Raw genomic sequence first — 12,179 nt, 5'->3', positions numbered from 1 at the left:
GGGAATGTTTAGGCCAGTACGGCATGGCCGTCACCTCCGCTACTCTCACACCTCAGGTTGGGAATGTTTAGGCCAGTACGGCATGGCCGTCACCTCCGCTACTCTCACACCTCAGGTTGGGAATGTTTATGCCAGTACGTCATGGCCGTCACCTCCGCTACTCTCACACCTCAGGTTGGGAATGTTTAGGCCAGTACGTCATGGCCGTCACCTCCGCTACTCTCACACCTCAGGTTGGGAATGTTTAGGCCAGTACGTCATGGCCGTCACCTCCGCTACTCTCACACCTCAGGTTGGGAATGTTTAGGCCAGTACGTCATGGCCGTCACCTCCGCTACTCTCACACCTCAGGTTGGGAATGTTTAGGCCAGTACGTCATGGCCGTCACCTCCGCTACTCTCACACCTCAGGTTGGGAATGTTTAGGCCAGTACGTCATGGCCGTCACCTCCGCCTACTCTCACACCTCAGGTTGGGAATGTTTAGGCCAGTACGTCATGGCCGTCACCTCCGCTTACTCTCACACCTCAGGTTGGGAATGTTTAGGCCAGTACGTCATGGCCGTCACCTCCGCTTACTCTCACACCTCAGGTTGGGAATGTTTAGGCCAGTACGTCATGGCCGTCACCTCCGCTACTCTCACACCTCAGGTTGGGAATGTTTAGGCCAGTACGTCATGGCCGTCACCTCCGCTACTCTCACACCTCAGGTTGGGAATGTTTAGGCCAGTACGTCATGGCCGTCACCTCCGCTACTCTCACACCTCAGGTTGGGAATGTTTAGGCCAGTACGTCATGGCCGTCACCTCCGCTTACTCTCACACCTCAGGTTGGGAATGTTTAGGCCAGTACGTCATGGCCGTCACCTCCGCTACTCTCACACCTCAGGTTGGGAATGTTTAGGCCAGTACGTCATGGCCGTCACCTCCGCTTACTCTCACACCTCAGGTTGGGAATGTTTAGGCCAGTACGTCATGGCCGTCACCTCCGCTACTCTCACACCTCAGGTTGGGAATGTTTAGGCCAGTACGTCATGGCCGTCACCTCCGCTACTCTCACACCTCAGGTTGGGAATGTTTAGGCCAGTACGTCATGGCCGTCACCTCCGCTACTCTCACACCTCAGGTTGGGAATGTTTAGGCCAGTACGTCATGGCCGTCACCTCCGCTACTCTCACACCTCAGGTTGGGAATGTTTAGGCCAGTACGGCATGGCCGTCACCTCCGCTACTCTCACACCTCAGGTTGGGAATGTTTAGGCCAGTACGTCATGGCCGTCACCTCCTTACTCTCACACCTCAGGTTGGGAATGTTTAGGCCAGTACGTCATGGCCGTCACCTCCTACTCTCACACCTCAGGTTGGGAATGTTTAGGCCAGTACGTCATGGCCGTCACCTCCGCTACTCTCACACCTCAGGTTGGGAATGTTTAGGCCAGTACGTCATGGCCGTCACCTCCGCTACTCTCACACCTCAGGTTGGGAATGTTTAGGCCAGTACGTCATGGCCGTCACCTCCGCTACTCTCACACCTCAGGTTGGGAATGTTTAGGCCAGTACGTCATGGCCGTCACCTCCGCTTACTCTCACACCTCAGGTTGGGAATGTTTAGGCCAGTACGTCATGGCCGTCACCTCCGCTACTCTCACACCTCAGGTTGGGAATGTTTAGGCTTTGCGTATTTATTTTGTTCTCTTTCACTTTGTAGATCTAGTAGTTGTTCCTCCCTTTCCCCCCCACTATGACCCATAGTAGTTGTTCCTCCCTTTCCCCCCCACTAAGACCCATAGTAGTTGTTCCTCCCTTTCCCCCCCACTATGACCCATAGTAGTTGTTCCTCCCTTTCCCCCCCCACTATGACCCATAGTAGTTGTTCCTCCCTTTCCCCCCACTAAGACCCATAGTAGTTGTTCCTCCCTTTCCCCCCCCACTATGACCCATAGTAGTTGTTCCTCCCTTTCCCCCCCACTAAGACCCATAGTAGTTGTTCCTCCCTTTCCCCCCCACTAAGACCCATAGTAGTTGTTCCTCCCTTTCCCCCCACTATGACCCATAGTAGTTGTTCCTCCCTTTCCCCCCCACTATGACCCATAGTAGTTGTTCCTCCCTTTCCCCCCCACTAAGACCCATAGTAGTTGTTCCTCCCTTTCCCCCCCACTATGACCCATAGTAGTTGTTCCTCCCTTTCCCCCCCACTAAGACCCATAGTAGTTGTTCCTCCCTTTCCCCCCACTATGACCCATAGTAGTTGTTCATCCCTTTCCCCCCCACTAAGACCCATAGTAGTTGTCCTTCCCTACCCCCCCATGCATGCACAATGTTGATACATTGATCCTTGCTCTGGCTTCTGAGGGGCTTGATATTCAATTAATTTGTTTTGTCTTTTTTATGATTGAATAAGCTGAGAAATAAGTGACATTTAAATTACTAAGAATGATAGATGCACCGATATGGAAAGATCCAGTTCGAGAACCATTATTTTATGGGCCGTAATAGACATGACCAATATTTTAAAAACTGCTTTGCAGAAATATCTGCAAATCTTCTCAAGCATGCCTTGAGTTTAAGTGGCAGATAATTTTGGAAATAAAATATAATCTTAATATCAGGTATGAAAGATATTGATACCGATATCATGTTTTTAGCAATTATTGTCCTACACAGATATTTAGTCTAATATACAGTGCATTCGGAAAGTATTCAGACACCTTGACTTTTTCCACATTTTGTTATGTTACACCCTTATTCTAAAATGGATTAAATAAAACATTTTCCTCATCAATTTACACACAATACCCCATAATGACAAAGCGAAAACAGGCTTTTAGAAATGTCTGCTAATTTATAAAAAAACAAAACGGCAATACCTTATTTACATAATTAAATCAAATGTATTTATATAGCCCTTCTTACATCAGCTGATATCTCAAAGTGCTGTACAGAAACCCAGCCTAAAACCCCAAACAGCAAGCAATGCAGGTGTAGAAGCATGGTGGCTAGGAAAAACTCCCTAGAAAGGCCAAAACCTAGGAAGAAACCTAGAGAGGAACCAGGCTATGAGGGGTGGCCAGTCCTCTTCTGGCTGTGCCGGGTGGAGATTATAACAGAACATGGCCAAGATGTTCAAATGTTCATAAATGACTAGCATGGTCAAATAATAATAATCACAGTAGTTGTCGAGGGTGCAACAAGTCAGCACCTCAAAAGTAAGTGTCAGTTGGCTTTTCATAGCCGATCATTGATGATATCTCTACCGCTCCTGCTGTCTCTAGAGAGTTGAAAACAACAGGTCTGGGACAGATAGAATGTCCGGTGAACATGTCAGGGTTCCATAGCCGCAGGCAGAACAGTTGAAACTGGAGCAGCAGCACGGCCAGGTGGACTGGGGACAGCAAGGAGTCATCATGCCAGGTAGTCCTGAGGCATGGTCCTAGGGCTCAGGTCTTCCGAGAGAGAGAAACAAAGAAAGAAAGAAAGAAAGAAAGAGAGAATTAGAGAGGGCATACTTAAATTCACACAGGACACCGGAAAAGACAGGAGAAAAACTCCAGATATAACAGACTGACCCTAGCCCCCCGACACATAAACTACTGCAGCATAAATACTGGAGGCTGAGACATGAGGGGTCGGGAGACATTATTCAGACCCTTTGCTGTGAGACTTGAAATTGAGCTCCGGTGCCTCCTGTTTCCATTGATCATCCGTGAGATGTTTACCTGTGGTAAATTCAATTGATTGGACATGATTTGGAAAGGTACACACCTGTCTATATAAGGTCCAACAGTTGACAGTGCATGTCAGAGCAAAAACCAAGCAGTGAGGTTGAAGTAATTGTCCGTATAGCTCCGAGACAGGATTGTGGCAAGGCACAGATCTGGAGAAAGGTAGCAAAACATTTCTGCAGCATTGAAGGTCCCCAAGAACACAGTGGCCTCCATCATTCTTAAATGGAAGAAGTTTGGAACCACCAAGACTCTTCCTAGAGCTGGCCGCCCGGCCAAACTGAGCAATCGGGGGAGAAGGGCCTTGGTCAGGGAGATAAACAAGAACCCGATGGTCACTCTGACAGAGCTCCAGAGTTCCTCCGTGGAGATGGGAGAACCTTCCAGAAAGTCAACCATCTCTGCCGCACTCCAACAATTAGGCCTTTATGGTAGAGTGGCCAGATGGAAGCCACTCCTCAGTAAAAGTCACATGACAGCCCACTTGGAGTTTGCCAAAAGGCACCTAAAGACTCTCAGACCACGAGAAACAAGATTCTCTGGTCTGATGAAACCAAGATTGAACTCTTTGGCCTGAATGCCAAGAGTCACATCTGGAGGAAACCTGGCACCATCCCTACGGTGAAGCGTGGTGGTGGCAGCATCATGCTGTGGGGATGTTATTCAGCGGCAGAGACTGTGAGACTAGTCAGGATCAAGAGAAAGATGAATGGAGCAAAGTACAGAGAGATCCCTGATGAAAACCTGCTCAGGAACTCAGACTGGGTCAAAGGTTCACCTTCCAACAAGACAACAATCCTAAGCACACAGCCAAGGCAAAGCAGAAGTGGCTTTGTGACAAGTCTCTGAATGTCCCAGCCAGAGCCCGGACTTGAACCCGATTGAACATCTCTGGAGAGACCTGAAAATAGCTGTGCAGCACCACTCCCCATCCAACCTGACAGAGCTTTTTATTTACTTAGTTAGTTAAGAACAAATTCTTATTTACAATGACGGCCTAGGAACAGTGGGTTTAACTGCCTTGTTCAAGGGCAGCTCGGGGATTCGATCTAGCAACCTTTCGGTTACTGGCCCAACGCTCTAACCACTAGGCAACCTGCCACCCCAGCTTGAGAGGATCTGCAGAGAAGAATGGGAGAAACTCCCCAAATACAGGTGTGACAAGTGTAACAGTGTAGGTTCCGTCCCTCTCTTTGCCCCAACCCGGGCTCGAACCAGGGACCCTTGCACACATCAACAACTGACACCCCACAAAGCATCGTTACCCATCGCGCCACAAAAGCCGCGGCCCTTGCAACGCAAGGGGAAACCCTACTTCAAGTCTCAGAGCGAGTGACGTCACCGATTGAAACGCTATTAGCGCGCACCACCGCTAACTAACTAGCCATTTCACATCGGTCACACAAGCTTATAGCATCATACCCAAAAACACTCAAGGCTGTAATCGCTGCCAAAGGTGCTTCAACAAAGTACTGAGTAAAGGGTCTGAATACTTATGTAAATGTGATATTTCATTTTTTTTCTTCATTTTTTTTTATAAATCTTCTAAAAATCTGTTTTTGCTTTGTCATTAATGGGGTATTGTGTGTAGATTGATGAGGGGGGAAAAAAACAATTTAATTTTAGAATAAGGCTGTAACGTAACAAAATGTGGAAAAGGTCAGGGTCTGAATACTTACCGAATGCTCTGTATCATGCATTATTACTAGAAATAAAAATACTTTCTGTAGCATTTGAAAAGCAACCACTGGCGTACCACACACCACCGCAAGGTTGCCCCCCCAGAACCCTGGAGGTCTCCAATCCCCCTCCCCAGAAAGCATATGTACAGGTCATAAGCCATAGCAAAAATTGAGAGTTACAGGACATTTGCTGTAAAAATGCAAAATTCTCTCAGCCTCATTGCAAAATCTGTAGAATAGCATGCTATTAACTATACAACTGCGCATTTTTGTCTCTGCCCCATGCCAATATGTGTAGAACTGCTGGAAATTATCCTTGAAGCAGCAACATTTTCTCTTAGCCTCATTGCAAAATGTGTAAAATAACATGATTAGCAACATGTGTAGAATTGTACGCCACTAAAGGCAACTTTGGTCTATGCTGATACTGGATGATTCCTCACGAAACTAGGGGGAAAAAGACCATGATTTGGGGGATTTTTACTAAATGTAATCCATAGAAGGTTCCTTTTGGAGAAAGGATTGTTGATATTTAACCTTTATCTTAAAGCGTAATTGAGCTGCAGCTGAGCAGTTACATTCTATTTCGGCCTTTCTGTTCAACAGCTGCGCCATACTGCCATCGATCTGCCGTCCAGGGAACAATATATATATATATTCAATAAACTAAGGAGTACCACTGCTCTCTGTTATGGCCCATTTTATACAGAGAAATTGGCATAGTAGGCGATCTAACCAATCACAGCCGTCCTTTTACTTGCATCATTGCACATCCTGCAAATCACCAGCAGAGGGCGACCATTTAGAATCCATTTTCACATTCACTCTGTTGGTAACGCTAACAAATTGGATCGTAACACTAAAAGTAGATCGAACCACCCAGTTTATATTTTTTAAATATTAAAGCTGATATTTTTTAATATTCTTGAATGTATGTAATGAATTGTTATTAAAAACAAAATACTACTCATATTACATAGCAAGTGGTAAAGCTTCATATGACACCCATTTTTTTGCTTTGTAGCCCCTACAGATCAAACATTATGGAGTCTTAAAGGAGGCCTGGGTAATGCCGAAATGTCATAATTATTCCAACTTCAATTAATTATTTCTCAATCATGCTTTAAGATACAAATGTCAAATAGACAGTGGGGTTTGAAAATATTGACACTCTTGATAAAGATGAACAATAATGACTAGAAAATAAGTAATTCAAACCTCTCACAATTCCCAGTAACGGGAGGTTAGTGTGTCTTGGGGGTATGATCTTTGACCCTCTAACTTTCTCACTGATCATTATTCACAATTGATTCAGATGTAATCATGGTAGCATCCACATTAATGTAGAAGTGTTTAGAAACATATTCTTGTATTGTCATTTTGACTCCAAAATGACACTATGTTATTTACCATTCATTTCTATTGGGCACAAAATAATCTGCAACACTACCAAAACGAACTGCAAATGCATCCTACACATTTGTAGAGTCACAAGCTTGATGTAGTCATTGCATGCTAGGAATATGGGACCAAATACTTAACTTTTGACTTCTTTATTTATTAGAATCTTTAGGGGTGTTAATAATTTTGACCCCTACCTTTTGTGGAGAAAAAAAAATATTACTTCTTAAAAAAAATATTTCTCTGAGCAATTGTTTAATTTCCCAATTTTTTTGGAACATACATTATAGCTCAGTATTTGAATACTTTATTTCATACAGTCATTATTCCTCATCTTTATCAAGGGTGTCAATAATTTCACACCCCTCTGTGTCAAATCCTTCTTCCAAAGGACCTTTCTATGTAGTCAATTTCGTGAAAATCCCCCCCCTTTTTTTTCGCGTTTTTCTCGTTTCTCACCCTACTGTGGTCTATGCTGTTTTCTTGTTTGATTTGTGTATGTACTATTTCTAGTCTGCTAATGAGCGTTGGTGCACGGCGTTCCTCTCCTGGCTGTTCGGTCAGAAGGAGAAGACCCCCAGAGTGCGCTACATGCAAGTCGCCCAGGAGCTGCAGGAGGACCCCGACTGGCCCCCCAAACCTGCTACCGTCACCTACACCACCAGCACCCCCCACCACACTGTCAGCATGTGACACATGGCCACAAAAAAAGAATTATTTAACGAGGCAAGTCAGTTAATAACAAATTCTTATTTACAATGACGGCCTACCCCGGCCAAACCCTCCCCTAACCCGGACGACGCTGGGCCAATTGTGCGCCGCCCTATGGTACTCCTGATCATGGCCAGTTGTGATACAGCCCGGGATCGAACCAGGGTCTCTAGTGATGCCACTAGCACTGAGATGCAGTGTCTTAGACCGCTGTGCCACTCGGGAGGCATACAGTACCCAGTCTAGAACCTTTCATTCCCTGGACCACTAACTGGTTTATAACCAGTTTCAAGTCTAGAACCTTCCATTCCCCGAACCATTGACAGGTTTATAACCAGTATCAAGTATAGAACCTTCCTTTGCCTGGACAAGTAGGGCTGTGATGATACCAGTATCGCAATATTTTTTCCATGGCAAAAATGAAAACATGAAGTAGACCAAACTCTTAGGTATTTTAAAAACCTACTGTAAGTAAAATATTGTGTGCAATAGGCAGATTGGTTGTTGAGTAACAAAACGGACGCGTGCGTAACTATGGGGAAAAACAGACAGGTTGGCTTAGATTGTTGACAACATGTCAACTATATTTATTCTCCAATGTTTATTGAAAACCAAAATCCATTTGCACAATGAGCACTTGTCTCTCAAATACATCGTAACAGTTGTTAGCTAGCTAGCGAATTTGAGCCATATTAGCATTGACATAAAATCAGTCAAAACACCTCAAAACAAGACATGGTATCAAGAAGATGAAACTACCTGAAATGAGTCACTTGCGATTCCCCACATGGCAGTTTCTTGTCATTGTTGGTATCTATCTGGCCATCCAGAATCACAACAACTCAGACTTCTGCCCCATTTTGAAGAGTGCGCATCGTTTTCGTGACATTGTCAGCTTACCCATCTATAGCTAGGAAAATAAATAATTGTGACTCCAACATAAGGGCTGGTTTCCTAAAGAAGTTAAATCTGCTTCGTTTTTCTTTTCCAAGATAATAACAAGTATCGCAATACTGATATCGTCCCGGCTCTAGTTTATAAACGATATCGAGTCTAGAACCTTCCATTGCCTGGACAACTGACCTGGTTTATAACCAATATCGAGTCTAGAACCTTCCATTGCCTGGACAACTGACCTGGTTTATAACCAATATCGAGTCTAGAACCTTCCATTGCCTGGACAACTGACCTGGTTTATAACCAATATCGAGTCTAGAACCTTCCATTGCCTGGACAACTGACCTGGTTTATAACCAATATCGAGTCTAGAACCTTCCATTGCCTGGACAACTGACTGGTTTATAACCAATATCGAGTCTAGAACCTTCCATCACCTGGACAACTAGCCCCATATCCAGGACTAAACAAAAATAATCATGTGAAATCACATCATGAGCTTGTAATCAGACTGTGATCCTGTCAACTTCTTGACCATAACTAGACCATAACTGCTCCGTCCTTACCCATAACCCCCAAAGCACACATAGAACCCCAGCAATGTGACTACTGACAGGCTGCCCCATACTGGGTATTTATAACCCTCTTTTTGCTATTAGTTGAGCCTTGGTGTAGAGGCCCAAAGATGATGTCTTTCCAATACAGGGCTTGCCTTGCACTCACCACTGGTTGATTTTTCATCTTCACAAAGACTAAGAACTATGGAATCGTCCACTAACACTTTCTCACCTGCCTTGATTGCTGCTCCAACGAAATGTCAAGAGTTAAAGAGAACATGTGTGAACAGGACCTTACTGAGGGAAATGGAGGGATTTTTTATTTTTTATCAACACACCCAGATTATGCATTTTGAAAGCACTGTGTGTGTTTTAAGCGTGAGTGGTACTACTGTATTTGCCAAGATTGAATAACATTCCAATGTACCAATAATATATTGCTGTGTTTCTCTGAGAATTTGCTACGCTTTATGAATGTAATTCTTCCTGTGGAAGTATGTGAGTGTCCGTGACCCTTGTAAAACCTGAACACTTGAGTTCATCTGGTGCCTGTGTGTTTGTGCGTGTGTATGCAGGGTTTTTTCGGCATAGAAAAGTCTTAGGCAGGACTTAATACAAAATTATTGGGATGGGAAAACATTTTCAGTGGAAACTTAAATGACTTAAACCAGATATATATTAAACCAGATATATATATATATATATATATATATATATATATTAATGAGATGATCTTTGAGAACTAACAATCACCCAAATAAAATCTAGCCCGTTAGGGAGAATCAAAAATTCGAGAAATTATGCATTCAGTATTTTTGTCATGGCATGGGGCCCCCATTCATTTAGTTATGTTTGAGTCACTCCGATAGCATATCAATGCATAAGCCATGGCAAAATGTGTAGATTTGCTGAAAATTTGCATAGAAAATTATTTTTCTCTCACATCATGACAAATGTGTAGAATTGCAGGACATTTTTTTCTGCGGACCAAGAGGGCATCTAAAATTTTCAGTCGGTAACCGCACTATTCATCACAGCCACCACCTAACCCCAATTTTGATCCAGAAAAAAACCTGGTGGGTGTGTGCACGTACACTCCTGTACGTATTTATTTGGATGCTGAAGCTACATCGTTTTAATTCAGCTCTATACTCTAGCATTTTGGATTTGAGATCAAATGTTTCATATGAGGTGACAGTACAGAATCTTTTATTTTAGGGTATTTTCATATATACCTGTTTTACCATTTAGAAATGAAAGCACTATGTATCTAGTCCTCCCATTTTAAAGGCGTCAAATACTTGAAACGTTCAAATAGGTGGACTAAATACATGAAGTGCTTTAATCTTAAAACGATAAAACGGATATGTATGAGAATACCCTCAAATAAAAGGTGACATTCTGTACCGTCTCCTCATATGAAACATTTGATCTCTGTAGAATAGCAGACCTAGAGTATCCAAGTGAGGTGATGGATGGGAATGAGGTCATGCCATACCTTTTGTAACATTTATAAACCATTGCACCTGACCTAAATGCTGCTTTTATCAAAGGGAATTGTTTTGAAAAGATATCACATTTTGATTGTATTTTATATTCTCTGAGATTAACAGCTAATTCTAATATCTGTTTTTTCAATTTGTACAGTACATGTTTTACAACTGATGTATCGCCTGTATTGTTTAGTATACACTCCCGTTCAAAGGTTTGGGGTCACTTTAGAAATGTCCTTGTTTTTGAAAGAAAAGCAACAACAAACAAGTCCATTAAAATGTTGTAAATGACTATTGTAGCTGGGAAAAGCTTCTTTTTTCATTTTTTTTATAGAATATCTACATAGGCATACGAAGATCCATTATCAGCAACCATCACTCCTGTGTTCCACTGGCACGTTGTGTTAGCGAATCCAAGTTTATCATTTTAAAAGGCTAATTGATCATTAGAAAACCCTTTTGCAATTATGATGGCACAGCTGAAAACTGTTGTTCTGATTAAAGAAGCAATAAAACTGCCCTTCTTTAGACTAGTTGAGTATCTGGAGCATCAGCATTTGTGGGTTCGATTACGGGCTCAAAATGGCCAGAAACAAAGGACTTTCTTCTGAAACTCGTCAGTCTATTCTTGTTCTGAGAAATGAAGACTATTCCATGTGAGAAATTGCCAAGAAACTGAAGATCTCGTACAACGTTGTGCACTACTCCCTTCACAGAACAGCGCAAAATGTCTCTAACCATAATAGAAAGAGGAGTGGGAGGCCCCGGTGCACAACTGCGCAAGAGGACAAGTACATTAGATAGTCTAGTTTGAGAAAAAGATGCCTCACAAGTCCTCAACTGGCAGCTTCATTAAATAGCACCCGCAAAACACCAGTCTCAACGTCAACAGTGAAGAGGCGACTCCGGGATGCTGGCCTTCTAGGCAGAGTTCCTCTGTCCAGTGTCTGTGTTCTTTTTGCCCATTTTAATCTTTTATTTTTATTGGCCAGTCTGAGATGTGGCTTTTTTTTGCAATTCTGCCTAGAAGGCCAGCATCCCGGAGTCGCCTCTTTACTGTTGACGTTGAGACTGGTGTTTTGCGGGTACTGTTTAATGAAGCTGCCAGCATTAACATGTCTACACTGTATTTCTGATCTGTTTATTTTAATGGACAAAAATTTGATTTTCTTTCAAAAACCAGGACATTTCTAAGTGACCCTAAACTTTTGAACGGTAGTGAACATCCAAGCTTGTTGATATTGACCTAAACATTTGTCAACAATTACTTTGAATAGATCTCGCTGTAAAGGTCTCACCAGAAGTATTAAATGGATAGTTCAGTGAAATTAAATAGTTCGATATTTGTTTCCTTACCTTTTTAAATGTCATGCCCAAATCATCTGTTAAATAGATTGTATTGTTCAATGACTTGGTTTGAAATTATTTTAAGATAATTTGGGCATCAATATATGGGGGAGATTGATGTTCATTGATTTTTAGTCTGAATATGCTAATATTAGCCTTTGTTGGCAGTGGCTAGTTTAACAAAACCAAAGTGTGGATTGCAGTCTCTCCTTGTCCATATACAACTTTCAAGGTAAGGAAACAAATCTAAGCATGTAATTTCACTAAACTATCCTTTAAATGCCTTACTGCTAGTCAGAACCACAAAAAAAAGAAAAAATTAATTGTAATGATTGTTTACTTTTAATTCCTTCCTTTCCATTGTGATACAACT

The 12,179-nt window shown here is 42.8% G+C and overlaps 1 protein-coding gene across 2 annotated transcripts in view; it reads left to right on the top strand.

Annotated features, from left to right (window-relative positions):
* LOC106598853 (polyamine-transporting ATPase 13A3) overlaps window positions 1–9,502 on the top strand; it is a 43,443-nt gene extending 33,941 nt beyond the window's left edge. For both annotated transcript variants that reach the window (XM_014189868.2, XM_045714507.1), the window contains one exon: window positions 7,315–9,502. In XM_014189868.2, coding sequence (XP_014045343.1) covers window positions 7,315–7,494 — 180 coding nt within the window. In that variant the 3' untranslated portion in view covers window positions 7,495–9,502. The remainder of the gene's footprint in view (window positions 1–7,314) is intronic.
* Window positions 9,503–12,179: the final 2,677 nt, after the last annotated feature.

This window comes from Salmo salar, chromosome ssa03 (genome assembly GCF_905237065.1).
Source record: "Salmo salar chromosome ssa03, Ssal_v3.1, whole genome shotgun sequence".
In the NCBI taxonomy this organism is placed as follows: Eukaryota; Metazoa; Chordata; class Actinopteri; order Salmoniformes; family Salmonidae; genus Salmo; species Salmo salar.
This window is presented reverse-complemented; position numbering and strand designations above follow the sequence as displayed.